We start from the raw sequence: 27,770 nt of genomic DNA, 5'->3' as shown, positions 1-27,770 counted from the left end.
TTTAACTTCCAAATAAATAATCGGTTAAAACTGAGGTGGGGGCGGGGGACGCACGTGGGAACGCACCAGGAACACATCAGCTTCTGCACTACAACTCCCAGAAGGCGCCGCGGCCAGGAAGCCGCTTCTGGATAGGCGTTCCCGCCCCTAGCTGGGGCTTGGCATAGTGGGGGAGCCGCGGCGGTGGCTGGGCGCGGAGTGTGAGTTGTCTGAGCGCCGCGTGTGACTGCTTCAGGGCTTCTCCCCGCCTGGACCGGACGCCGTTCAAAAGCGCACCCTCCGCTCGCACTGCTTGTTGGGCTCATCATGAAGCGCTTGGGCTCCGTGCAGCGGAAGATGCCGTGTGTGTTTGTGACGGAGGTGAAACAGGAGCCTTCCGCCAAAAGGGAGCATCAGGTAAGGAGCAGCGCCGGGCAGGCTGGGCGGCCAGCGTGGGCTTCTCCCCGCGGCGCTGGCTCAGTGCGAACTCGGCGAGGGCGGCTGGGCGCGTTAGAACTGCACTGCAGGCCTGGAGCCTCTGGAGGTTTCGTTGGGGAAGTCTGGGTTGGAAGTCTTAGACGCCCTGAGTACAAGTCCAGGTTCTTGTACTTTTCTTAGTTGTAAGACAGGGCATTTGCGAGAGAATTTTCCTGATCAGGAGATTCAAACTTGCCCTCGCAGGGAAATGGAAAAACCACAGGTCATCACCTGTGGGTTTCAGGTCAGCACCTTTTGGGGAAACCTTCTAATCAGATAATTGCCACAGTCCAAACTTTACTACTTTTCAAAAGTGCAGTGAGAAAGGGGGGATATTATAGGACTTGCTTTACCTGTTATGTCGGAACCATTGGCGGTGTTGACAGTAGCCTAATCAAGTCACAGAAGATCAGACCTCATGTTACCAGTAATTACTTAATTTATTCTAACTTTGGTGTTCCCATCTCAAGGTTTTCTATTGCAGCAACGTGTTTTCTATATAATGTGCCCTCGATAAATGCTAGTGAGTGAATAATAAGTAACCTATATGAAGGCAGTTCTTTCATCTTGTACTATAAAACAAGATGTACTATAAAACAATTCTTTCATCTTGTAGTCTTTGATCAGTAGAATCCCCAGTCATTAGGTGCTTCCCAACTTAGCTGATTACATACAAAATCCACGTGTCCATTGGAAATCCACCTCACTTGAGTTTCATCACTGGCAGTGGCCTTCTCCTCTTCTAGACTAAAATGTGTTTAAGGCAGATTGTCCTGTTATCTTTAGTCCCAGCCTGTAGGACCTGACACGTGGTAGGCACTGGATAAATATTTGTTGAATTAAAGAATGAACTCTGGAATCATTTCAGGCCAGTTTTCCATTCACCTTGATGATTTTTACCTTATGGCACCTGATCTTTTCATTCTTTCTACTGCTGTCACTGCTGTTACAGTTAATATTTCATATCCTGCCCATTGCACTACCTAGTTGGTCCTATTTGCCACTCAGTCCGATCATCACCATGTTCTTTCCTCGTCTAAATACCACTTATTACTCAATGCTTGTAGCAGCAATCAGCCTTTTTTTTTTTTAGCTGTAACAAATAATGTAATCCATATAAAACATTAGCATCTGTGTTAGTATTTCACTCTACTGTGATTTCCAACTTTGTATGTTAGAGGGGAGTAGTTTGTAAAAATATTCTCCACCAGGGAAAATAAGCAGCCCCTTCTCTTACCTCTGTGCAATTAAGTACAGCTTACAGTTTGTTTATAGCATAGCATCCACATTCTTAATTATAATTCAGGGCTTCCCACTAATGAGGCTCAATCTACCCTCCATCCTTCTTAAAGTGAATTCTCTGTTTTAGCCATCTCTTTCATCCAATGAACATAACAACCACAATCCTGTCTCCTATTTTTTCCTCAGACTGTTCACTCCAGATCACCTCTAGAATGTTTTTAATTTTTCAAGTCAGTTCTTCTCCACAAAATCTTACATCAACTTAGTCATCTCAGTGATTTCTCCTACCTAGAAATTGAAGAGGGCCACTCAATTGATATTCACTATTTTAATACACATACTTTTTCCCCCCAGTAATAGTCTAAGTCTTGATGACAGGTAGAGGAGAATTTTATGTACCCCTCAGTGTCTCGTGTTGTCCTTTGCACACATCAATAGCAAAGACCAGATAACTGATTTTTACAGAAGGAATGTTTATACTCATCAAGAGCTCCATGGGGCAGTCTTCCCCCCAGGATCTTGGATAAATTTAGATACACACACACTGTTATTGGACCAGATCTTGTTACTCTACCTCCCTGGGTTAAATTGATATCTTTTGATACCAGCATCATAAGTTACTGAAAACCGGTTATATTTTTAAAGTACTGAATCCCTACTAGATGGTCATATTTTAAAAGTATTGAATCAGTACTAGGAGGGGCTAATTTCTTAGTTTACCTGGTTGAAATAGTACATTAGTCTTAAGCACACACACAGTAGTATGTTTATATTGTACAGTGTTGTTTCACTTTGTAAGATGATGTTACTTCAGATAAAACTATAGAAATGGCATAAGTCTTCTTCAGCAATGAAAATGAATTATTAACTTTTTATCTATAATTCATTTTCATTGCTGAAGAAGACTTATGGATGAGAAAACTGTCTTTTTCTCATCCTTGGTGCCCTTTTTCTTCCTGACAGTAGAAAAAAATCATAAATATATTAACAGCTCATTACTGGTAAAGCTGAAAGGGACAAGAAGAGGGTACCGTCAAAGCAAACACATTCAAAGGAAAAACAAAAGGCAGGTGATTCTTGGTAGTTTTAAAAGTGAAAATTGTTAGGGGGAAAACATGAAAAAAAGAAAATCAGCTTCAAATCTTGACTACTCATTGTGCAAAGACTTAGAACTAAAATGGTACTGAAGTATATGGTATAACATCGCTAATATGGTATAGTGGGCCAGCTTGTGCTATCAGTGGGGCTGTATTTACCGGAGTACCAATGTGAGGTCTTGCCTAAGAGGTGATGCCAGCAGGTCTTACTCCTTTTTTTATATTCTAACTGCATGGCCTAGGACAAGGCCGTTCACAAACTAGATGTTCAAACTTTGTTGAATGAGTTACCACAAAGATTTTTAGATCAATGTAGACTCCTGAATACAACTTTCAAAGTAAACAATTCATCAGACTACATGGGGAAGTCAGATAATTGTAAGAAAGATTTGTTTTATAGAGGAGATTTTTCTTTTGCCATCTTGAACATTTTTTAAGTAAGTAAATAAACCATAGCTGATACAGCTCAGAAATTTAAGTTTATAGTATTGTCGTGTCTAATATAAATTACTATTAATGGTAGGAAACCATCGGGGGTTAACTTTCCTTTCAAGCAGATAATATATTTTCTAAAAGTATTTGTTGAATGTTATGATGATACATTTGAAGATTTTTAGGATATAAAACTGAATCAAGGATAAAACTGTTCTGAAAATTAAGAAGCTTTTAAAGTGTGTGATCTGTTATGTTTAGACAGAGATGCACGTTCTGTAACAATGAAGATATACTAATGAGAATTGCTTAATGAAAAGGATGAAAATCATAGTTTAGACAGCTTATGCTTATAATAGCAGTTGTTTATCACGAAGTTGAGGAGGAAAAACATCTGAAGTTGAGGAGGAAAAAAGGAAATCCAGAAATCCATTTTACTTTGGCTCGTAAAGAAACTTCTGGGTAGCAAATAGAAACTGATGTCAGTTATATTGAGAAAAATGCACTGAAAAAGAGAAAAGAAGTATGCCAAAGGTTCTTGTGATACATCTGAATGGTGATGAAGTGGGTGATTCATTTATGCCTTTCTACATTTCATTTACAAATTTTCTATAATGAGCATGTATTAGCTTTGCAAGAAAAAAAGGTTAAAAAAAAGGCAAAAACAAAGTATGAACTATCTTCCATCTATTTTTGCCTGCTCCCTGAGAATTTGACCTGAGACAGGAATATATTACTACATCCTTGCTAAGACTATGAATCAAGTCTTAATTGAAAAACAAGTTTTGTAGATCACAAAAATGTTTGTGCTTATAAAAAAGGGGGAAATGTCATGTATTGAAGAGTAGATTGATTCTTGGGAAAACTGAAAATTATGATTGAAAGACACTTGTATTGTATACCAGGAGCACCTATGGAGTTAATGTTAATTAAACATATAATCTAGTTTTACCTTCACTCAGATCTTGACACAGTGGCTGCCTTACATTCTTTAGACACATCAAAAAACCTCCTGAGTTGGGACCTTTTGTCTTCCTCAGATATTTACATAGTATTCCCTTGCTTCAAATTTGCCAAGGGTTGCCTCCTCAAAGAAAGCTTCCCTTTCCACAGTATCCAAAAGAGCACCTCATCCCTCTTTCCTTTACCTATTTGTTTTTCTCTTTAGCACTTGTTTGTCATAGCTAACATATCATGCATGTGCTGCTTTTGTCTCCCTCATTAAAATACAAGTTTCACCAAAGACAGATACCTTTTTGTTCACCTCTGTATTTCCAGTGTTGAAGACAATGCTTAATCCATAGTAGGCATTTACTAAATTGTCAGGTATATGATTAAATATACTGAATGCCTGTGCTAGGGTTGCAGTGCTGCAAAGAACAAAGGTACATAAAGAAATGTAAATAATTATAGAATTTTGTAGAAAATCAGATGTTGCTGTGATAGCATAGAAGGGAGGGAACAATTCAGAACTTCACAGAAGAAATACTTTTAAATCATTCTGAAGGATGAACAGGAGATCATCCCTTAAAACCAATGAAATTAAGAATATTTCAGGTGAGCATGTGTGCAAAAACATAGAGGCTGTCTATCTTAAACCGGTTTTCTCTCTTTCTTTTTTTAAGCCATTTAAAGTTTTGGCAACTGAAACTATAAGTCACAAGGCATTAGATGCAGATATATACAGTGCAATTCCAACAGAAAAAGTGGATGGAACATGTTGTTATGTTACTACCTATAAAGGTAAAATAAAACTATAATATTTACTATAAATATTACTTATTTTTCTTAATTACTTTATAGACTATATGATACAAGGCATTTGCTTTTCATAAACCCTTGGAAACCCAAGTATAGTAGCAAAACAAAAAGGTCACAATTGTTATAGTTTACCTAAATTATTGTACTTTTGGGGAAAAACAGGTAAACTAAAACATTTACCTAATACCCATTAAGGGCACAGGCAGTATGGTGCTTGATATATCTCCAGTTTGTACAAGTAGCCTCTCCATTTCACAGATAAGAAAAATGAGGCCGGGTATGGTGACTCATGCCTGTAATCCCAGCACTTTGGGAGGCCAAGGTGGGTGGATCACCTGAGGTCAGGAGTTTCAGACCAGCCTGGCCAATATGGCGAAACTCTGCCTCTACTGAAAATACAAAAATAAGCTGGTCATGGTGGTGCATGCCTGTAATCCCAGCTACAAGGGAGGCTAAGGCAGGAGAATTGCTTGAATCCAGGAGGCAGAGGCTATCGTGAGCCAAGATCGCGCCATTGCACTCTAGCCTAGAGGACAAGAGGGAGACTCTGTTTCAAAAAAAGAAAAGAAAAATGATGCTCAGAGAACTTAAATAATTTACCCAAGACCGTATAGTGACTGAATGACTGAACTGTCAGTGGGACCTATGTTTGTGGGACCCTTAAGCTTGTTCTTCCTGCATTGATCCCAGTGGCTTTATTGCTTTTGGCAGTGTCTCTAATTAATTTCATTTTAATATATTTTAAAAGAAATGCAAATAGAAATTGTCAGTCATTTTAAGAAGAAATGTATGGAAAAGAGATTTTTTTTGTGATTATTTTTGGATGGTGAGATTACCTTTCAATTCCAGAAAAAAAAAACAATATCTGGACACATTCCTTGGGCATTAAATAGGCGTCTGGACACAGTCCTTGATTCAGGAAATTCATGACATGCAGTAAAGTAAATTTAACTGTGCTAAAATGTATTTGCCATCTTAACCATTTTTAAGTATGCAGTTCAGTAGCATTAAGTATGTTTACATTGTTGTGCCACTATCACCACCCTCCATCTCAAGAACTGTTTTCATCTTATAAAACTGAAATGCTACCCATGAAACAACTCCTTATTCTCCTACCACGCCCCTTGTAACCAGCATCCTACTTTCTGTCTCTATGAATTTGACTACTCTAGGTACTTCATATAAGTAGAATCATACAGTGTTTATTTTTTGTGACTGGCTTATTTCACGTAGCATAATGTCCTTAAGGTTCATTCATGTTGGTAGCATGTATCAGAATTTCACTCCCTTTTAAAGGAATGGAATTAATATTCCCTTGCGTGTATTTAGCACATTTTGTTTATCCAGTCAACCACTGGTGGACAGTTGGGTTGCTTTCATCTTTTGACTACAGCGAATAATGCCACTGTAAACAGATGTGAACAGATATCTGAGGCTATGCTCCCAGTTCCTGTGGGTATATATATCCAGAAGTGGAATTACTGGATCATACGGAAATTCTAATTTAATTTTTTGAGGAGCAACCATACTGTTTTGCATAGTGGTCGCAACTATTTATATTTCTACCAACAGTGCACAAAGGTTCCAGTTTTTCAGTTTCCTCACCAGCCCTTATTTTCTGCCTTTCTCTGTTTGGGTTGTTTTTGTTTTTGGCTAGTAACCATTCTAATGGATGTAAATGAATTGCATTTTTTATGTTTACTGGTAAAAAAGAAACAAAAGGTCCACTGAACCAGAAATGATAATATAATATAGTTTTAATCTGGTTCTTTATATTATTTATCTGGATAGCTAATAAGTAGTACAGAATATCAGGACCAACGTATAGCAGCTTCTTTATAAACCCTAGATTTGTATATTTGAGAAAATTGTAAAAGATTTTCCAGACATTGATGTCTATTAAGAAACTATAGTGTGTATCATTATGCATGATGATGGCAACTACTGGGTTAGAATTTAACTGCTAAAGTGAGTCACAGAACGCAAAGTGACAATGCTTACAAATCCACATTTATTACTGCTAAAGGATACACAATATACCAGTGGTATTAAAAGTTAAGATGTGTATTATGGCCAAGGCCTGTCTCACAGCAAGGAGTATGGAGAGGCCAGGTAAAAGCTACTATGCTTCAAAGCTGCTTTGAAGCCTTGGCAGGACACGTTTTCTCAGATCAGAAACCACTTACGTGTTCAGACAAACACCTTGGAACCAGGGAATGCAAAATGGAGTTACAGCTGTGGACTTTTATATATTTGCTGGTCATGTAGGTAGCCATCTTGCTGCTAAGTAACCAGCTTTGGCAGTAGAGCCCATCAGGGGTCTCAGACCAGGTGCAAGCTATCAGTCTCACTCTTACCAATAAAGAACACTAGCACAGTGCCCTGAAACTCCTCAGATCCATGAGTACAAATCAACTTGATCAGGGGTCAGTGCAATGCAAAACAGCTCAGCCTGATTCCAGCTGTGTCAGAATTAACCTTTAAAGCACAGTGTAATGTTAGTGGGGTGGTGGTGAATACAGTTATCTGGTTGTTTCCATTTTGTAGAGGTAGCTTCAGTTGTCCATAAATGCTGCTTACTCATATATGCCCTTATTAAAAATATCATATATTTACTTTTTGTCTCCTGCCCTCATTCTTTAACCAGAGAAGTAAGTCTTCTCATAGCATCAAGTACTGCTAGGTGGTATATATTCTTATATTGCACATTTCCCTTTAGCTTCTTTGAGAAATTAGCCTCGTGTTTATTGAAAAATTCTATTCTGAAATGTCTTTCAAGATAAGTTTTGTTTACTTCATTCTTTTCCTTTTGTTATTACTTTTATAGATCAGCCATACCTTTGGGCCCGACTAGATAGAAAACCCAACAAACAAGCTGAAAAAAGATTTAAAAATTTTCTACATTCAAAAGGAAACCCAAAAGGTTAGTTTTTAACTTTTCATGTTTAAATAGCTGAAATCTGTGGTGTATTTATTGCTATGGTATTTCTGTACATTATATCTTTCTGTATAATTTAAGCAATTTAGAATACTTTTATATATAAAAAGGATATTATTGAAAAATATTGTAAAATATTTTCCTAATATTTGTCACTCTGTAAGTCTATTAAAACATACAAATTACTACATATGTATCGAAGTGAGTAACACATTTTGTGTAAGAGACAAATATGTCATTTTATAAATCAAGGGTAATTAAAATCTCAGGAAATTAATCTTTATTAAAATGCTTTTAAATATCTGTAGTAGATATATATACTTATTGTATATACATTAATGTATTTATATTTGTAGTCATAGTATATTAAAAATTCACGAATCTAATACTTAATGGAATGTTGGTTACTTTAGACTGTTAAATACTGTATACAAATGGTGTATATGAAATTGAATATTTAAAGTGTTAGTATTCTAACCATAAGTACAGTCACATTGTGGTGATAATGAATGGAGAATAATTGTATCATCCTTGATATGAGGTTTTAGTAGCTGTTCCCATTTTGATTCTGTTTAGTAGTTTATGTTTTTTAAAGTATCACCACATATAACATTATCTCTCTTTAGAATTTTTTTGGAACGTTGAGGAGGACTTCAAACCAGCTCCAGAGTGCTGGATACCAGCAAAGGAAATAGAACAAATAAATGGAAACCCAGTGCCTGATGAAAATGGACACATTCCTGGTACCATGATATCTCTTCTAATGCAGTTTTGCATTTACTAGTAAAATGATGAAAATATCCATTCAATCAGAAATTATAGAATTTAATTTTAATCTGGTTCTTCATTAGTATGTATAGCACAGAATTTCTGAATCAAATTTATGTAAAGTCCCTACAGTTTATATCAAAGATGCTTCATATCAAGAATATCCTCTTAGATTTAGAATCTTTTCTAAGATGGCCATTTTTTACTAGCTGTAGTCTGTGACAATAAAGAGTCTAATGAGAATAGCCTTGAGGCCAGTTGCAGTGTCTCATATCTGTAATCCTAGCACTTTGGGAGGCTGAGGTGGATGGTTGCTTGAACCCAGGAGTTTAAGACAAACCTGAGCAACATAGTGAAACGCTGTCTCTACAAAAAATACAAAAAATTAGCTGGGCATTGCAGTGTGCGCCTGTAGTCTCAGCTACTCGGGTGACTAATATGGGAATCACCTGAGCCCTGGAAGTTGAGCCTGCAGTGAACCATGATCGTGCCCCTGCACTCTAGCTTGAGCATTGGACTGTGACCTTGTTTCAAAAAAACAAGAAGAGGAAATAGCTTCCAGCTTCTTGTCAGGATAGATGAGATGATCTAGTCTGAAATGAGATTTCAAGAAGTGTCTATACCTTTAGGGATAACTAGTATATATATGTGTGTGTGTGTGTGTGTGTGTGTGTGTGTGTGTGTGTGTGGATCCCAGAGTATCTCAGAAGGAGTTAAAAATAGTTGTTTTTCTTGGGATGGGAAAATTTTGCAAAGGTATGCTGAATAGAAAGGTATCCCAAATTAAGGTTATAGGTTCTCAACTGGCATATCTTGAGTGCCCATTATGTGCAAAGTCCTCTTAGTTTCTGGGAATACAAAAAGGCAGGTCAGAACCCTTGTCCTCAATGATCTTTAATTAGACATTGGGAGAAATCAACCAATGGTAGTATGATTTAAGAACTAACAGGAATGAATACATCAGGTACCACTGGAGAAAAGAGGAGGAATTGCTCATTCAGCTTGTGTTTAAGAGGGAAAATCAGCTTAGGCAAACTCCCAGGAAGAGGAGAGGGCATGGGGTATTTTGGATATTTTATATAACACTTCATTGCAGCTGGAATGTTCAGGGTATATGACATCATGAAGCGGCTATAAAAGTTGAGGCTGGGCCAAGCACAGTGGCTCACACTTGTAATCTCAGCACTTTGGGAGGCTGAGGTGGGTGGATCACCTGAGGTCAGGAGTTTGAGACCAGCCTGACCAACATGTACTAAAAATACAAAAAAAATTTGCCAGGCATGGTGGTAATATGCCTGTAATCTTAGCTACTCAGGAGGCTGAGGCAGGAGAATCGCTTGAATCCAGGAGGGAAAGGTTGTAGTGAGCCGAGATCACGCCCTTGCACTCTAGCCTGGGCAACAGGAGCGAAACTTCATCTCAAAAAAAAAAAAAAAAGTTGAGGGTGGAAGTGTGGCCCCAGATCTTAAAGGTCCTTTTATTCTATCTAAAGGAGTTTCAAGTTTATCCTGAACATAATGATTTTTAATCAGTGGTACAGCAAAACTAAATTTAAGTTTTACAAACAGAACTATGACAAAAGTGGGTTGGATTTCACTGGAGGCTAGAAGACCAGCAAATAAGTTATTACAGTAATCTAGGGTGAATAATGAAGGGAGCCAGTTCTGGCAACAAGAATGAGAAGGGTAACAACAATAACATTCAATAAACATGGCATCAATAAATTGTTCGGTATATATTGGAACAGTTTAATGAACTTGGAACACTTACTGCATTATATCCATTGTCCCTGAAGCTTGAGAGAAGGTAGAGAGAAAACTTATTTTATAAAAAAATTTTGAGTGCTATGTCTTAGAATAGTGCTCAGTTCTTACTAAGGGTGAATTTTCTAGTAAGAGAATGCTAGGTGGTGCTCTGTAGTGAATAACAGGTTAATTCTATAGAACAAAAAATGAACCCTTATGATTTTTAAAAAATAAACTGTTAACTTTCCCACTGATTTTTAAAGTAATATATCTTTGTGATAGACACCCAGAAAACATGGGAAATTTACAACAAAAATAGAAATTACCTGTAGTTTCAATCCAAAGAAAAATGATGTAATAAAAAATAATTTTCTTCTTTATATGATAGGTTGGGTACCAGTAGAAAAAAACAACAAACAGTATTGCTGGCACTCCTCCGTAGTTAATTATGAATTTGGAATTGCCCTGGTACTAAAACATCATCCTGATGATTCTGGACTTTTGGAAATTAGTGCAGTGCCACTATCAGATCTCTTAGAACAAACACTAGAGCTCATAGGAACAAATATCAATGGAAATCCATATGGTGAGTGAAGCCTTTTTCTTGTTCAGTTACAGTAACTATCATTTATAGAGAACTTTCTAGGGTCAACTTAAAAAACATACCCATGCTAAAGAAACGACTAACAAATTTGAGTTAGTTTCCTAGGATTATACTCATTTCTGTTAACTTTACATTCATATTAAAAAACATTTTATTACTCCAAAAGGTTGATTTTTATCCTTATTCTTTCCTATAATATTACACAACTGTATGAAAAGTAATGCCTCAGGTGTAACGCCCTTGCTTTTTAAAATTCAGGTAAGTTGAGTCAGTTGATGAAAATGCACTTTTCTTGGTTATTATAGTATCAATTTGAATAGCCAGGGGTGTAAAGTAAGTAAAGAATGGCAGTGAATACCACGTCAAGTATCAAAATATATATCATGATGAATTGAGTGCAAGTCCTGAGAGCACTATGGGTTACCGTGCTGACAAGGGGATGGGAAGACAGACCTAAAGACACTAAAGCTGTAATAGGAAAATCCTATGTAGAGATAAAAGTAGACTTCCAGGTGTAAAGAAGCTAAGATGGTAGTTAGACAAGTTATCAGATATACAGTACAGCTCTTTAGCAAACATTGAAGATTAGTTTAATGTGGCCAGTGCCACACTGGTACCAAAGGTTGGTAGACTTTTTCTGCAAAATGCCAGATTAGGTATTTAAGTTTTATGGGCCACTCTTCTGAAAGGAGGTACAGACTGTACTTACATGAGTGGTTGTGGCTGCGTTTCATGGAAACTATTTACAAAAAAAAAAAAGGTCTAGACTTGGCCTGCAGGTCATAGTTTGCTGAACCTTAGTGGAGAGTACAACAAGGTGGAATTGAGACTTACTGGAATAAGGTGCCAATGCACTTTGGTTGTATTCTTTTTAAGGAACCAACCAGCCTTTCTACCTTTATTCCTAAGTGTTACAAAAGACTTTTTATTTGGGGAGGTACATTTTCTCATTCTCTCTGAAAGTTGCTTTAAATGAATATGGTTAATGGCAAATTTTTCCACTTAGGGTTAGGGAACAAGAAACATCCATTACATCTTCTTATACCACATGGAGCATTTCAAATAAGAAATCGACCTTCATTGAAGCACAATCATCTCTTGTCCTGGTTTGAAGGTTGCAAAGAGGGTAAAATTGAAGGAATAGTATGGCATTGCGGTGATGGCTGTTTAATAAAGGTAATGACAAAAATAGCTCGGGTGGGGTTATGTCATCTTACATTCCTACAACAAAGTAGAAGTGATACTAAAATTATCTCTACAAATGGTGGCAATTCTTATTTGCAGTAAAGAAATTTAATTTTCTCATCCCACATACCACCATTTTTTAAGTGGTAAAACAGCGTTTCCCAGTGTGTATTGTGTGAGGCATTGATCCTAACAGATGTGCTTCAGAATTCAAGTGATACTATGTATCCCTTGTGAGGAAATTCATGTTGCACAGTAGTGCTCTCTGTGACATCTTGTACTAACCTAATTTAACTCAGCATCTCCCAGATTTGAAAATCTGTTGAGTAAAAGAGTGCCAAGGTAACAGTTGATATATACAGAATGAATTACCTTATACTTTGTTCCCTTTCTGTCTCCTGGACTTGTCTATTTGACTTCTTACAGGTACCTGAAATTCATAATATTTAAAACTGGACCTAGTTGTAACTCTCTGACTCCTCATAATTCACTGAAGTAAAAACTTGGATATTAATTTTAACCCCTCTTTTCATTACTTCATACATCCAGTTATCAGTTCCTAACAGTTCTAATCTATGTACTTCTTCTCAACCAATTAACTGTTAATTTTAATTCAAGCCAACATTCATGGTTTAACTATCATATTAGTGTCACCCTCCAAAAACAGAATCTTTCCGTGTTAGTCCTGTCTTCTCCATTCTTCACAAATGAATGAGCATATTACTTTCCTGCATAAATCTGTTCATTTACATTAAGTACTCATGATCTGGCCCCTGCTTAACTTCCCAGAACTGCTCTTCATCTCTGCCCCCACAAACACACTGATACTGTGTTTGCTCTAACCATGTTTACATGATTGCAGTAGCAAAACTCCATCACATAACATTCCCTTCAATTAGAATGCCTCCTTTCCCACATTTTTCAGGTAGCTAGTCTGTAGTCAGCAACAGACTCTATGATTCTTAAAATTTTTATGGAGCCCCTGATTATGTTCCTGGCAGGTTTCCAGGTGCTGGACATACACAGTCAACAAGGTGTCTGCCTTCATGAACTCACATTCTAATGGGGAAGATAGACAATAAACAAATATGTAATATGTCAGGAGAAGAACAGGTATAAAAAAAAAAAAAACAGGGTAAGATAAAGTAGAGCCTTACACAGTGCCTGGCAGATAGTAAGCACTTAAATATTTCTAAGTGAATAAAAATAGTATCTGTGTGCTAAAGCTAATACCTTTTTTCTCTTTCCAGGTCCATCGCCATCATCTTGGCTTATGCTGGCCAATTCCAGATACTTACATGAGTTCAAGACCAGTTATTATCAACATGAACCTGAACAAATGTCATTCTGCCTTTGATATTAAGTGTTTGTTTAATCATTTTTCAAAAATAGATAATCAGAAATTTGCTAGACTCAAAGATATAATATTTGATGTATAAAATGCAAATAAAATTAGTTTATTATCATTACGTTCCAATCTTGGATATTCGATCATGTTGAAAAATATTTCAAAGTTCCTATTCATTATGAAACATCAATATGTCTTCTACCATTTGTGAAGAAATGAATTTTCCAGTTTCAAATACCTGTTCAAAATTTTATTCAAAACAAGCAAATTAATTTTAATCTCTTGTCATAAAAATATAAGTAACAGTGAGCGCCCAAGCTTGTACAAAGGCTGGAGCTGGATTCTTTCCACTATAACTGAGTGGTAATTTAAAGGCAACAATTAAACCAACAATTTAATGTCACTAATTTTCAAAATAGTTTAAGCTCAATTTGATTTTGCTAGATATTTAACAAAACATATGGCTCAGCCTCATAATCTATATGTCTGTATGTCTACACTTGTATTTATATATATTATAGTTATGATTTGAGAATATTAACACATGTATAAATAAGTATAAACACCAATTTTAAATATTAAAATTGCTGAATTTACCCTCATACTCTTTAAAAAAACTTAATCAAAATATTATGAATGTAGAGAAATTCACCAGAGCTCATTGCCTATTTGATGGCCCTAATTCATTCTAAGTCTTCAAATATATACTTTTATAGTAAGTTGAAAATTTCATATAATTTTATTAAGAATTCCAATCTAAGTATAAAGGTACAAGGTAGTGAGAAGGAAATACTACAGTTCAGAGAATTGCTTATTTCCAAGTAGATTTTAACTTATGAAGTTAATAAATAGTTAAATGAAACGAACAGGTGACCTTTAGTAAATGGGGAAATTAACAGGATTTTCTTCTTCATCTTCAAACTCTTCAGAAGCAGCAACAGGGCTAGTTAATTCAACTCCCAATTGTTCTGAAAGTTTTTTTATCTTCTCTTCTAGGAGAATATTCTTCTTTACTTCTTCCTTGTAATTATACTTAAGATCTTCAATTTCTTCAAAAAATGAAGGATCAAAATTTTCCAGTTCTTTTTTCAGCTTTTTTATTTCCTCCTAACAAACAAAGTTGCATATAGGAAATATACATATTTTAGATTTGAACTAAGATTAACTGTAAATATGAAAGCCAAAGTATTCCTGAGTGGTCAGCTACAGCTATAAAGGCAGAAGAATTCAGATTTCTATTTGTTCCATTGTACAGTGTAAATAACTAAGTTGTTAACTGTCAAGTCCAATTATCTATTCTGCAAGTTGTGTTCTAGTCTTTGACTAAAATTTATCATCTCTTATAGTGGGATTTAATATTTCTCTAAAAGCATATAAGATCCTCTGAATATAGTAATCAAAAAGATTTTGTGATTCATAATATTGAAGTTAGTCTGGTTAAGAGTTTTGGTTTAGACTTCATTTATATTTTCTTTACAAATATCTAATTTTTAATGAATAGTGATCAACTTTTTATAAAGTTATTAATATGACCAGGGAAACCTTGGGACTTTGGTGAAGAAAGAATTCAAGCCTTAGTGACTATTTAGAATAGCCAGTGATCACTAGCTAATTCTCATATCCATGCCTTTTTGTCCTGTTTACAGTCTTAAAAGAGGTAAAACATAGCAAATATTTTTTAAGGGAACTATATCCTTAAGATGCCTGAAAAGAATTTCAAAAGAAACTAAAGACACTGTTGCCGATGTGACCCAAAACTTAAGAACATACTAATGGCATATACTTGTTACAATTAAAAAATAAATTTACTATTTAATTCTACTTGTTGAGTCTGAATTTTTTACCTCTTATTTAATAAAATGTTAAGAATAGTCAGATGAACATAATGAACTTTGTAATATAAAAATTATAAGATGTTATTACATGAATTTTTTAGGATATGTACTTCAAAGATGGTAAAGAAAATAGTTTTCAACAGCTGTTTTCACAAAACAATACTAATTATTACCTTCAAATGCTGCTTTTCTAGATCTGACATTCTGAGTTGTGTCTCTAGATCTTTTACTTTTTCCTTTAGTTGATCAGCATCTGTCAAAAAGTTATACAAATTAGACTCTGCTTTTTCTCACTATGAATGAGTTCAAGGTAATGAATTTGTTCTAGAGAACAGAGATTTGTTTTATGAAACCTAGAAGCTGGAAACTACTGGATTTTATGGCTGAAATACTTAAGGATGTAAATACTTGATGCTACCTCCCTCCATCAAGTATTGTAATTTCATAGCAGGCAAAAAGGTACCTGCTAGGTATTAGAAGTGTAAGGTCAGGTTATTTTTTTTTACATGGTAGAAATTTTACATGGAAAAAATCCTAAAACCAGGAAAATCTGTTAGGTACTAAAAGTACAACCGAAGAAGCAGACAGTTGGGTAAGGGGCTATCACCATGGCCAAATGCTCCCACTATCCCACACAGCATTGGCTAGTCCATGTAGATTATTACACGTTTATTGCACAATTACTATGTGCAAAACATGTCATGCAGGCTATATAATACAAAGATGAGTAGGACACAGCCCTAATACTTTGGTAGGAAAACGAAAGTCCACAAATATAGCACAAAAGTTCTAATTTATTGGATTCATCCTGCAAGTTAACATACCTCTAACTTTTTTTTTTTTTTGAGTTGGAGTCTTGCTGTGTCACTTAGGCTAGAGTGCAGTGGTGTGATCTTGGTTCACTGCAACCACTGCCTCCCTGGTTAAAGTGAGTCTCCTGCCTCGGCCTCCAGAGTACCTGGGATTACAGGCAAGTACTACCATGCCTGGCTAACTTTTATATTTTTAGTAGAGATGTGTTTTCGCCATGTTGGCCAGGGTGCTCTTGAACTCCTGACCTCAGGTGATCTGCCCGCTTCAGCCTCCCAAAGTACTGGGATTAGAGTGTGTACCACTGTGCTGGACCTGGGACAAGTATCTTAAATGTTATCTTACTACTTATATAGACAGTGATTTAGAATTTCCAAAAACAGTTCTGGTTGGATTTTAAGCCTAATCTTTGAAAAATGATAGGTAATCTGTCTACTTCACATCAGAGAAAAGGAATTTGAGGGTTCAGAAATTCCCTTAAGAAACTGAGGTTTAGAAAGTTTACAGAACTATCTATGGCCATATGATCCTTAATGCACATGCACCTGATCTCCGACCTCAGAAGCTACGCACTGTTGCGTCTGGTTAGTACTTGGATGGGAGGAAAATTATAAAATCTTCCTAATGTCAACAGCTTTAATATTGTGTCTAGTCTATATATACCAAGCTGGCTGCTATGAGACATATGTTGAGAGTATTTAGTATGTACTTTTAGTTACCAAGATGCAGCATAGCATAGTGATTAAGGGCTAGGAATGCCAAGGAGCTATGGAGTTTTGTAGATTTAGATTTTAATCATGCCTCTGCTACTTCCTAGCTGACCTTGGGGAGAGGTTACTTAAGCACTTCAAACCAATTTATCACATAAAATGGAGACAGTAATACCTATCATATATGTCCGTAAATACAGAATGCTTGTAAGGCACCTAATATAGTATCTAGTACAACTCACACATGATGGCTTTATTACAAATTACTAATAGGACTACATAGCATATTGAAAAAGCTACAAGAAATAGTCAAAGATTGTTCAGATATAAATTGGTATACTCCTTTGGAGAGAACCTGGCGTTTCTATCATACTATCAAACAATGGCATGATTAGGTCAAGAGATTAATCGTATTTTATAAAAGCAAAAACTTGGAAGCAAACTATCCATCGAAATATCAATGGTTTAATGTGTTATACAGGCAATAATCCACTACAGAATGATTAAATGTGTAAGACAGATTTATGAGCAGATATCAAAAGATGTCCATGATAAACTTATGTATGTAGAGTATGAGTTCAATTTTATGTCACTCGCCAAGAAAATATATATACATATATAGAAACAAAGTCTATTCTTTATCCACAGTTTTTGTCTATAAAGTTAGCCCAATTAGTAAATATCAAACCACTGTTGCTAGGGGAAATATGTACAGAGATGAATATATATAAATATACATACATATCTCCCATAGATGCTCATCTTAAATCCTAAAGACAACTCATCCTGGTAAATTCTATTTATTTTACATAAGAAAACAAGGTTCAGAAGTGTTACATGACTCTTCTAATCTGCTTTCTCTTTCTCTTCTAAGGCTAAAACACTAACAAGCCTCAGAATTGGGATTCAAATCCCTTCCAACAGGCCCCAGAGCCACGATTTCTTGCACGATATTGTGCTGCCCTCTACTGTCTCCATCCTCTGCTCATTTCTGTATGAAAACTGAAATGAGAATACTAAATATTGCCTTGTTGGACCTCTGCTGGGAAAATTTGAATTATTCAAATTTTCCAAGGCTCTATAGGTACTGCAAAAGTGCTGTGAGTGTTGATTTGGGGATTACACACACTTTAGTGAGTTGGTGATTTAGAAAACACATAATCCACAAATAATGAGGATCTATTGTACATTGTGGGCACATACGAACATATATATACATGCATGCATATGTGTGAAATATATGAATATACAATGTGTGTGTATATGTAGGAATGGGGAATGATTAGTAATCACTTTTGAATGGGAATGGATGGGGTAGAATGATACTTATTTTTTACTTTGTAAAAGGAAAAAAATATAGGCAGTGTTTACTTATTTTCAGTTTTAAAAAATGTTCAGAGGACTTGAAAGAGCCTATACTTAGGAACTGGAAATAACATATTTAGTATTCAATGCTTAGCATGGTATTGTGATTAAATCTGTAACACCCAGATGGAGAACAAAGAGAAAAACACTTGGGCACTTGCTACTCTATAGTATAAACAACACAAAGAGATAAATGGGAATATTTTTATGTTAATAGCATGGAGATACAAAAGATCTAAAACTTCTTTTCAGTAATTTCATTTTACAGGGAGACAATGAACAGAAACCGTAGCCAAAAAAAAAAAGGCAAACCTGAATTCAAAAACTTGGGGGTAGCTAACATGTTTTTTAAAATACATTACCAGGGATGGTGCTTTCAGCTCCACTTTGATCCTTGTTAATGTCTATTTGATGGATTAATTCTGCTTTCTCTTTCTCTAGCTGACTATTAGCTAATCTAGAACACAATAATAATGTGTTAAAAACAAAAAACAGATATTACTTCATAAAATATTCTTATGAACTAGTGATGTACAGTAATCAGAACATGCTAGTCTTTATCAAAGTAAACACTTACTCTTCATGCTGCAATGCCACCACTCAAACAAAAACCTGGAATACAAAAGCCTCCACGTTTTTCTTAATATTTTACCTAATGTCATTTTCAAGAGTAGTTTTGTTATAAGAGGAGGCTAATGAAAGTAGGCTACAGGGACCCCAGAAAGTAAAAAATTACTTGTTCTCTTTCATTAGTATTTTCCTCTAGGAAGCTAAGATTTTATTCATTCTATGCTGTTAGAAAAGTTTAAACTAAATTACAAACTGGAAACTTACATTATGGTTGGGTTTATTCTTTTTACCAGTGTATATTATGAAAAAGATAGAATGATTAGCATTAGAAGGAAGAAATAAGTACCTTGTAATAAGCCTATTAGGTAGTCAAGTTGAAAAATGCTTTTATCTAGTTGTAGTAATTCTGGGTATATAAAAACTAATAATTTTTATTTTTTAAAAAGAAAAACACAAAGTAGTCATATAAACACTGATGTACCTAAGAACTTGAAGCTCCTGTTTAAGGCCTTGCTCTGTCTCAGCACCTTCAGGAACATGTTTAAGAATCTTAATCTATGGGGACAATGAAAAGTTAGAAGATAAAGTTTGCCATGGAAATATGAGGTTTTATAAAAATACACATCTTTAAAGCATATTAAAATCTGATTTTCAAAAGCACACATAGGCACATTTCTATATTCTATTCACCATTCATTGAACAAATACTGAGTACTGCATAACCAGCATTATCCTAGGCACAGAGGCTACAGCAGTGAACAAAATAGGCAATGTTCCATCTTGCATGGTCTTCATTTAGTGAGGAAAGACAAATAATGTGTATGTAATATGATATGATGTAACAACAGTGCCAGATGGTAGGAAGAGCTATCAAGAAAATATAATCCAGTGTAAGAGGATAAAGAGTGCTGGAAAGTAGCAAAGGGCTAGGGTTAGGGTTAGGGAAGGTCTCGCTGAGGAGCCTCTATTTCAGCAGACACATGAAGTCTGGGAGTAAGCGATGAGAATTTGGGTGAACAGTATTCTAAACAAGGAAGCAAGTGTTAAGGACTTGAAGCTGAAATGAGTTTGGATTGTTTAAAGTACTGAAAGAAGGTTAATGTGATTAAAACAATGTGAATGAAATGAAAGGAGAAGTGGTAGAAGATAAGATAGGGAAGAAAACTGGGTGCCAGACCTCTTATGTTGTTTTAGGATAGGAAAAGAACTTCTAAGTTTTATTTTAGGGTGATGGAGAACCACTAGAAGATTCTGAGAATAGGACTACTGTGATGTGCTTTATATTTTAAAAGGGTTATCTGGCAACTTTGTAGAGACAGACCAGAAATACAAAGAGGGTGAAACAATGAGAGTGGAAGCTGAGACACCAGCTTGGAAATTATTGCAGTTATTCAGGTATAAAACAGTAACTTGAACAAGACTAGTAAGTGATGTCTCAAGATGCCCAGAAGTGGTTAGATTTGGGATAAAGTTTGAAAATATAGCTGACATAATTAATGATTTAAAAAAAAGATGTGGAGAATGAAAAAAGAATGAAGTCATTGATGATCCAAAGTTTCTGGCTTAAGCAAATGGGTGAATGGGGTGCCCTAGAGTTAGATGGGTCTTCTTAATCTAGTCCATCTTTATCTTTATAAAACAATGCAAGGAACATCTTGTGATATTATGCATTATTTTATCATGTAAAGAAAAATTACATTACTTACCTGTTGTTCAAGGTCTTCAGTGTATTTCTTAACCTTTTGTTCTCTCTCTGTTGCTTCTCTTACAAGCTGTTTAAGGTCAGTAATGCTTTGATTTTTTTTTGCAATATCAGTTTCCAATTCTTTCAACTTGGTTTCATACATTCTAAAAGTATGAAGAAAATAAGTATATGTTGAGAAACATTAAGTTTACCCTGCCCCTATGGCTCCTTGTGGATAATACCTTTTAGTTTATGATTAGTGGTAGGCAGGTAATAGCTGCCTACTTGGTATATTTGTGAATTATCAGTTAATATAGCCCACCTGTTTATTAATAAGAATCACCGGTAAAGAGAATAAATAAGTAGATGAGAATCTGCTCAAGGACTTCAGCCTGGAATGCTGTCAGCCGCTGAGGCTCTCAGCTCTATAGGCTGTTGGTCCTACAGATAGATCCACTTTGCTGTTCTGTCTGGGTGTCTGCCTCTCAATACTTTCAGCACTGCCTGGGTGGGGGTCTCTCAACTGAGCCGGTATTCGGTAAGTGGTGCCCAAGTATGGGGACTTGAACCCGGGACAAGGGTTGCTTGAACAACGGAGAAAGAGGCTAAGCTGAAGGTATCCCGAGAACATTTGAAAATCCCCCGCAGGAGTTAGGGGGAGCCTGGAAGTAGTCTGAATACTACTAGGAAAAAAATCTCTGGAGTAAGTTGGGGAGCTCAGAAGGAGCCTGGGGGAGACTCCCAGGTGAGTTAGGGAGAATCTGGAAGTAGACCAAAACCTTTTGAAACAAATTCCCCATGGTTAGTTGGGGGAGCTCAGAATTACCCCGAGAACTTTAGAAAAAAAATCCCTCAGGGTGAGCTGGGGAGCTCGGTCATATTGGAGTAACAAGGGACAAAGATCAAGCAAATGTGAGGCTTATCTGGTGTGGTCTGTTTGGGCTTTGGTGTGTTTTGCCTTGAAGCTGTTTCAGACAATGAGAAAAAGGATTCAGGAGAGGAGAAGGAGTGTGATAAAGTATGTGAAGAATCTATAGAGCAAAAAGATGAAGAGTCATATGAGGAAAGGGTGTGCCCATCAGCACCCACACCCCCACTCCTGTATCCTGTCGAGGGACGGTCAGATCCTCCTAATATTTCTACCTCTGCTTCTGTTGGCATTTGTACTCCTAGAATTATGGTAACTGGTTCCTTCAAGCAGGGAGTTCAACAAGTGAGAAAAGAGGGATATTTGGAGGCAAGGCACTTTCCAGTTGTTGTACATCCTCAAGATCAGCAGAGGCAAGTATGGGTTGCTTTTGAACCCCTTCCCTTCAAATTACTGAACGAGTTTAAACAGGCCATCAGCCAGTATGGGCCCGAGTCTCTGTTTGTGCTAGAATTATTGAAGAACGTGGCTGCTTCTTACCCGCTGATTACAATAGACTGGGATACTTTAAAGTTAACCTGAACTTGTTTATTGCCTTCTCAGTTTCTGCAGTCAAGTCTGTTAGTTGCTATAGTTCTATCTGATGCTCAACATTTCCACACACTGACACACTTAAATGCATTAGAGCTGCGGAAAAAATATGACTTAACTTGGAAAGAAGCTAAAAAGATTGTTCAGAATTGTCCGACTTGTCAGCTGGTCAATTATTCTCCCAACTCAGGGGGTGTAAGCCCCTGGAGGTTAGAATCAAATACTTTGTGGCGAGATGAAAGAGGTAATGTAATAACCTGTGGGAGAGGATTTGCTTGCATTTCTTTAGGTACAAATCAACAATGGTGGGGGTACCATCCAGACATTTAAAGCTGTACTATGAGCTAGATACCAAAAAAGAGGCTTGCAGAAGACCCCTCATTCACAGAGATGGCAAGATTAACATCGAGGTGGAGTACTGTTCCCACAAGGAGGACACGCCAAACATCACCACCAACTTGGGGTCAAATTAAAAAGCTTTCACAAATAGCGGAGGAAAACGTGAAGAAAGCAGAACAGCCTGATACGGTAATGATGATAACCGTTATCACGATTAAAGTGAGTATTTCTGGAGTTGGGATAGAAGTAAAAGAAAGTTTCACACATTGGGCACATATTCTTTCCTTCCTTTAATGATCTCTGGCCTTAGTATTTTCTGTAATAATGTAGGAAATAAAGTAACAATGTTTTGGCCATTCAAAACCTAAATACAAATAAAAAATGGTCCCCTAAGTTAAGAACATTAATCTGGGAATTTTGTCTTGTGATAGAGGCTGAGGTGCTGCACAACAAGTCCTGTGGAATTACTGATTATTGGTCCCCAAAGGAGATACTTAGCATTAATTGCACTGGCCAGTCCTCTTACAGTAACATGGAATTCAGATGGCAGATAAAGAACTACAATTACTTAGAATTTATACATATTGAGATCAACAACTCTATTGTCTGGAGAGAAGGGGGATTAGTAGGATCACAACCAAAAATAGTATGGCCAATGTTAAGAACTGAATAAAAAGCAACTGAAAAATACCAATAAAAGTCTGGGAAGGAAAATATAATAGAGAATCAGGCCCTAATTCTTACTCATTAGAAGTTTATAAGAAATAAAAGCTCTTTAGATTCAGAGCTGTGTTAAACGCCCCCATATCTTGTGGTGGTGGAAGAGTTGCAGATAGACTTGATTAACTCTACAAGTATGAGACTGAACATAATCAGGAGAGAATAAAACGGCACCTGGAAAGGCCTTTAGACAGCAAGCAGGGAGGAGGGACCCAGAAGACCCTCGATACCCCTTTTCAGCAGGAAGCAGTTACAGAAGAATGACCTCAGTAAGTATAGACATGGCAAATATTTAACGTCACTGATTTAAAAGTCAGTTAAAATTACTGTACTAAAAATAAGAATATCTTACTCTTTTTTTGCTAGTCAAAGTTTGTTACATATTTAGTATTAAAAAGTGGTGGCAACAGATAAGGTATCCTTAATTAACAGATGGCCTAATCAAAATTAAGGATTTTTATATTTTTCAAGATTATAAACAAGGATGGAGCCTGATTTGACCAGTTTAAAATTAATACGTTTTTTCAATCACAAAATAAGAAAATGCAAAGTAAAATTCATTAGAATATAAAATTCTATATTACTAGATATTCTTAGAAATATAAAGATGGCAAATCAAAAGCTTTTCTCACAGACACACATAGGAGGTATCTAGGTAGAAAAACATTTTAGATACAATTGTGCAAAAGCATGGGTGAGAGAAATAGTGTATGATGGGAGAGGGATAAAGCTTGTAAAAATCTGAATAGATTTGCAATTATTAAAGAAACAATAGTTCAAAAAATACTTCAGAAAAAATTTTGTAATTAAGCCAAACAGTTTTACAGGTTCATCATACCTAAAGAAAAATGTTTACAGTATTCAAACTTTTCCAGAAAATGAATAGAAAGAATGCCTTCTAAGTTAAAATGGCCAGTATAGCTTTGGCAACAAAATCTGCTAGGATAATACAAGAAAGGAAAATTATGATGGTCTAAATAAATTGAAACAGCTTTTGTTAGATCTTAGAAACTTGGAATGTTTTTAGCCTGCCAGATACTATCACAGATCTACCACAAGTAAGTAAAGGGTGAAATATCAGAAGCTTACTCCTTCACTTAATCTAATTATCTGTTCAAAAGCCACCCAAGTAGAGAGGCCTTCTCTGGTCACCCTATCTAAAACAGCCCCCGCATCACCCTGGTTTGTCCCAGCAGTCATCAAAAGGCCTGATAGAATATGTATTAATAAGTTTGTTGAGTAAGTAATAAAGCAACTATAAGGATATCAGCATGAGCAAGACCTGTGTCATGGGTCCCGAAAAGATCTCTCTAAACTGTTTTCTTGAGAAGGGTGTATAATCCTCTCAGATGTAAACTTTAGTACATTTTTTTTTTTCTTTCTTTTTTTTTAATGGATTTAGGGAACCTAGAGGTCAAGGATCAAAACAAGACTTCTCTCTGTCAAGAGAGTTCTACTTAGACTATGTCTTCTGGAAACAGTTTACTGAGGTTTATGCTCAGTGACCTGTATAGTTCTCAGACTAAAATGACATATATGATCTAAAATGCAAAGTCATCTTCAATTATGGTGAAATATCACCACCTACTAACCATTTATAAACCTTATAAACCCTTTTTGCACTAACAATTTCTTCTGTAGCCCCATAGAGCCCACTTAGAAAAAAACTTGAGCCCACAGAAAGAATGGAATTTACTTAAGATCATAGTAAGAATTAAATCTTTCTAAACCAGTGAAGCTACCTGGTTCTTTGAGAAAACCTAGGCAAGGTGGGCTTTTTAGAAATAATATCCAACATAAAGCAGAGTATGGCAGTAGGAGGTACTAAATAAATATCTGTTGCATAAATAGATTTCAGAATAACTCAAAATTTGTTCTGAGTCCATACATGATTATAGAAGAAAACAAAGAAATGACCAAGAAATCAGCATTTAGGACTGCTGGCTGAGAGCCACTGCTAGGGTCTGAGAAGAGAGTAGAAGAGACCCCATCCCCCACTCCAGTGTGTAGATGGGAAAAGTAAGAGCTGATGTGGAGAAGCATGGATTCTGAATACTCTAGGTTTAGTATTAGGACAGGAACCAAGGACTCCTCCAGGACTTCACGGCCATCTGGGCTGTCCTTTAATGTGCCTACTTAATCTTTCTTTTTTCTCCTTAGAGTTGGTTGACAGAGCAAGTGCTGTGGAGCAGGCCCTCGGTGGGACTTGCTATAGCCTCACAGTGCTAAGACTCCCATCCTAGTTGCAGTGAGGTTGGTCACTATCTTGCCATCAGGACTATTCCAAATAGCAGATGGGGAAGATAAAGCCTCAGAGACATCAAAGGGGATATTGGAGGTGCATGGACATAAGGATCTCTATCAGAATGTTGAGATAAAGATGAGTATGTCTTTTGAAATGAGGATGGTAGATGTGCTAGATGGTAAAGGATACTACTTCATACAGGATGACTTTAATGGGAAAAAACATGGGCAGGATCCCACTGGTCAATGACTTCCAGACTCCTTGAAGCAGCTGCTTAAAATTGGAAATGAGAAGAGCCTTTTACCTCCTCATCACAGTCATGATGAACCACACATGATGATAGTGGCAACAGACATATGAATGTTTACTCAAACTCCCACCACCTCTTTCACAGCCACAAAAATTAGTTTCACAGGTGGGAATCCCATGTAGTCAGGGTGGGAGAAAATCAGGTAGCAGGAAGCAGAAACTAGAAAGGCATCAAAGCTGCTGGTGAATTCATCTCTTGGGGCTATCTGAAGAGAAGGTTGCCCAGGATATAGCTGCAAAAGCATTGCAGCACAGCCTAGATCCAGTATGCCACACATTATGACAAGACAGCTCAATTATTCCTGGCTCATACTTAGGAAAGCAAATTATACAATCAAGAAGCTGCAGCTGCAGTTTTGGAGAAAAATAGCACCCAGGAGAAGCTGAGCAGCCTCAGCCCAGGCTCATGGCTAATAACAGCTTCATGATGCACACACAGCTCCAACACCTTCACCCAGCCCCAGCTCTACTCTGTTCCATGCCCTGCCACCAAAACAAGGTTAAATAAGTTAAACATTTTAAGGAAGAAAAAGACTCTGCCAATACTACAACAGAAAAAGTATTAGGTTAAAACAACAACTAAGCTATTTATCAGGAAGAAACAAGGTTATTCAGAATAGTGTTGTCTTTTAAAACAATAATGCCAACATTTGAAATGATTAAACTTTGTACAAGTTTAAAACTCTGTTCCTACCTTGTAACAACAATGGATTTCCAGCTCTTACTGTCAGCACCTTCAAGCTGTGGACCTCTGCTTTCTGCAAATTGCAGTCTCTTACCAGTCTCTTCTAATTGAACTGTCATCTTCTCATTTAATATCTCTAAATTATTCTTTGCTATCCGTAATTTCTCTGCAGCATCAGTTTCCTATCATTAAATGCTAATTAGTATATTATGAGAAAACATAATATTGTTCTCATAGAGTCAGTGTATTCAAAATTATCATCACAAATTGAAAAATAAAAAATAACCTGGGGATCTAAATGCTGATTAAAATTTCAATAAATTCAACATTTCCCCTCCTCTAAAGAAGCAATCTGGCCAATAACTAGAACAACAAATCATGAAAATGAGGTCAGAGAAGTATATTTAGATACTAGTGATTACTTTAAATTTGACATTTTGTTCCTCTGTAATATTTTTAGAAAAAATGGGATAGTTTATACCTTTACACATGTAAACGATTCTTTGTTTTGACTTCCTAATGCTTAAGAGACCTAGCTATAAGCATAAAGTATGTGTTAAGTAAGGTAGATTACTATTATTTGAGATGGAGTCTCACTCTGTCACCCAGGCTGGAGTGCAGTGGTGTGATCACGGCTCACTGCAACCTCTCCATTGTGGGTCGAAGCGATTCTCCTGCCTCAGCCTCCTGAGTAGCTGGGATTACAGGCATGTGCCACAACGCCTGGCTAATTTTTGTTTTTTTTAGTAGAGACAGGGTTTCACCATGTTGGTTAGGCTGGTGTCAAACTCCTGACCTTGTGATCCACCCATCTCAGCCTCCCAAAGTGTAGATTATTTCTATTTTTTTTTTTGAGATGGAGTTTCGCTCTTGTTACCCAGGCTGGAGTGCAATGGCACGATCTCAGCTCACCGCAACCTCCGCCTCCTGGGTTCAGGCAATTCTCCTGCCTCAGCCTCCTTAGTAGCTGGGATTACAGGTATGCGCCACCATGCCCAGCTAATTTTTTTGTATTTTTAGTAGAGACGGGGTTTCACCATGTTGACCAAGATGGTCTCAATCTCTTGACCTCGTGATCCACCTGCCTCGGCCTCCCAAAGTGCTGGGATTACAGGCATGAGCCACTGCGCCCGGCCTATTTCTATTATTAAACATCCATATTCCAAGCACAGTATAATTGGGCCTCATAATATATTCAGATAATATTCTAACTAGTTTTAAAATATTAATTTTAACTTATTCACTAGATCTTCCATATAAGTAACAGATATTTGGAGTTAAGGAATATATTTTGCTGAATAAGCAAAATAAACCTTACCGTTTAACAAGACAGTTTCATATACTCCTTAGTATGTATTGGCCTAATTCACATGCACAAACATTAACTGAAACTCCACACAGCTCTGTGAGATAGATATACTTGTTATTCCCAATTTTACAGTTGGAAATTTTACACAGGAAAC

General features: G+C 36.5%; 3 protein-coding genes across 6 annotated transcripts in view; 1 reads left to right on the top strand and 2 right to left on the bottom strand.

Moving 5' to 3' along the window:
• Positions 1–308, bottom strand: part of C9H12orf50 (chromosome 9 C12orf50 homolog) — a 49,557-nt gene extending 49,249 nt beyond the window's left edge. For all 3 annotated transcript variants that reach the window (XM_078337049.1, XM_035257215.3, XM_078337051.1), the window contains exon 1: positions 67–308. The gene's annotated coding sequence lies outside the window, so the exon portion shown is untranslated. The remainder of the gene's footprint in view (positions 1–66) is intronic.
• RLIG1 (RNA 5'-phosphate and 3'-OH ligase 1) lies at positions 161–15,397 on the top strand. Of its 2 annotated transcripts, none has more exons than XM_002752836.7 (7): positions 161–396; positions 4,853–4,970; positions 7,816–7,911; positions 8,553–8,669; positions 10,828–11,025; positions 12,050–12,219; positions 13,479–15,397. In XM_002752836.7, the coding sequence occupies exons 1-7, from the start codon at positions 307–309 to the stop codon at positions 13,665–13,667; spliced, it is 978 nt and encodes a 325-aa protein (XP_002752882.1). In that variant the 5' UTR covers positions 161–306; the 3' UTR covers positions 13,668–15,397. The 2 variants fall into 2 exon arrangements, with proteins under 2 accessions (XP_002752882.1, XP_035113112.1); XM_035257221.2 differs by lacking the exon at positions 161–396 and adding an exon at positions 411–700.
• CEP290 (centrosomal protein 290) overlaps positions 13,812–27,770 on the bottom strand; it is a 90,744-nt gene continuing 76,785 nt past the window's right edge. Inside the window, exons 49-54 of the mRNA XM_054238710.2 lie at positions 26,317–26,489; positions 20,573–20,714; positions 19,348–19,421; positions 18,659–18,753; positions 15,585–15,664; positions 13,812–14,683 (exon numbers count right to left, since the gene is read on the bottom strand). Of these exons, the coding sequence (XP_054094685.1) occupies positions 14,453–14,683; positions 15,585–15,664; positions 18,659–18,753; positions 19,348–19,421; positions 20,573–20,714; positions 26,317–26,489 (795 nt within the window). The 3' untranslated portion in view covers positions 13,812–14,452. The remainder of the gene's footprint in view (positions 14,684–15,584; positions 15,665–18,658; positions 18,754–19,347; positions 19,422–20,572; positions 20,715–26,316; positions 26,490–27,770) is intronic.

The sequence above is a fragment of the Callithrix jacchus genome, chromosome 9 (genome assembly GCF_049354715.1).
Source record: "Callithrix jacchus isolate 240 chromosome 9, calJac240_pri, whole genome shotgun sequence".
Lineage (NCBI taxonomy): Eukaryota > Metazoa > Chordata > Mammalia > Primates > Cebidae > Callithrix > Callithrix jacchus.
Note: the sequence above shows the minus strand (reverse complement) of the source record. Positions and strands in the feature narration are given on the sequence as shown.

What these genes read in the sequence shown, in the direction of transcription:
- RLIG1 (XM_002752836.7), top strand. Translation starts at nt 307, where the DNA reads ATGAAGCGCTTGGGCTCCGTGCAGCGGAAGATGCCGTGTGTGTTTGTG. An exon ending in TTCAAAAGGAAACCCAAAAG is followed by an intron (nt 7,912 to 8,552) that starts GTTAGTTTTTAA and finishes ATCTCTCTTTAG; the next exon opens with AATTTTTTTGGAACGTTGAG. An exon ending in TGAAAATGGACACATTCCTG is followed by an intron (nt 8,670 to 10,827) that starts GTACCATGATAT and finishes TTTATATGATAG; the next exon opens with GTTGGGTACCAGTAGAAAAA.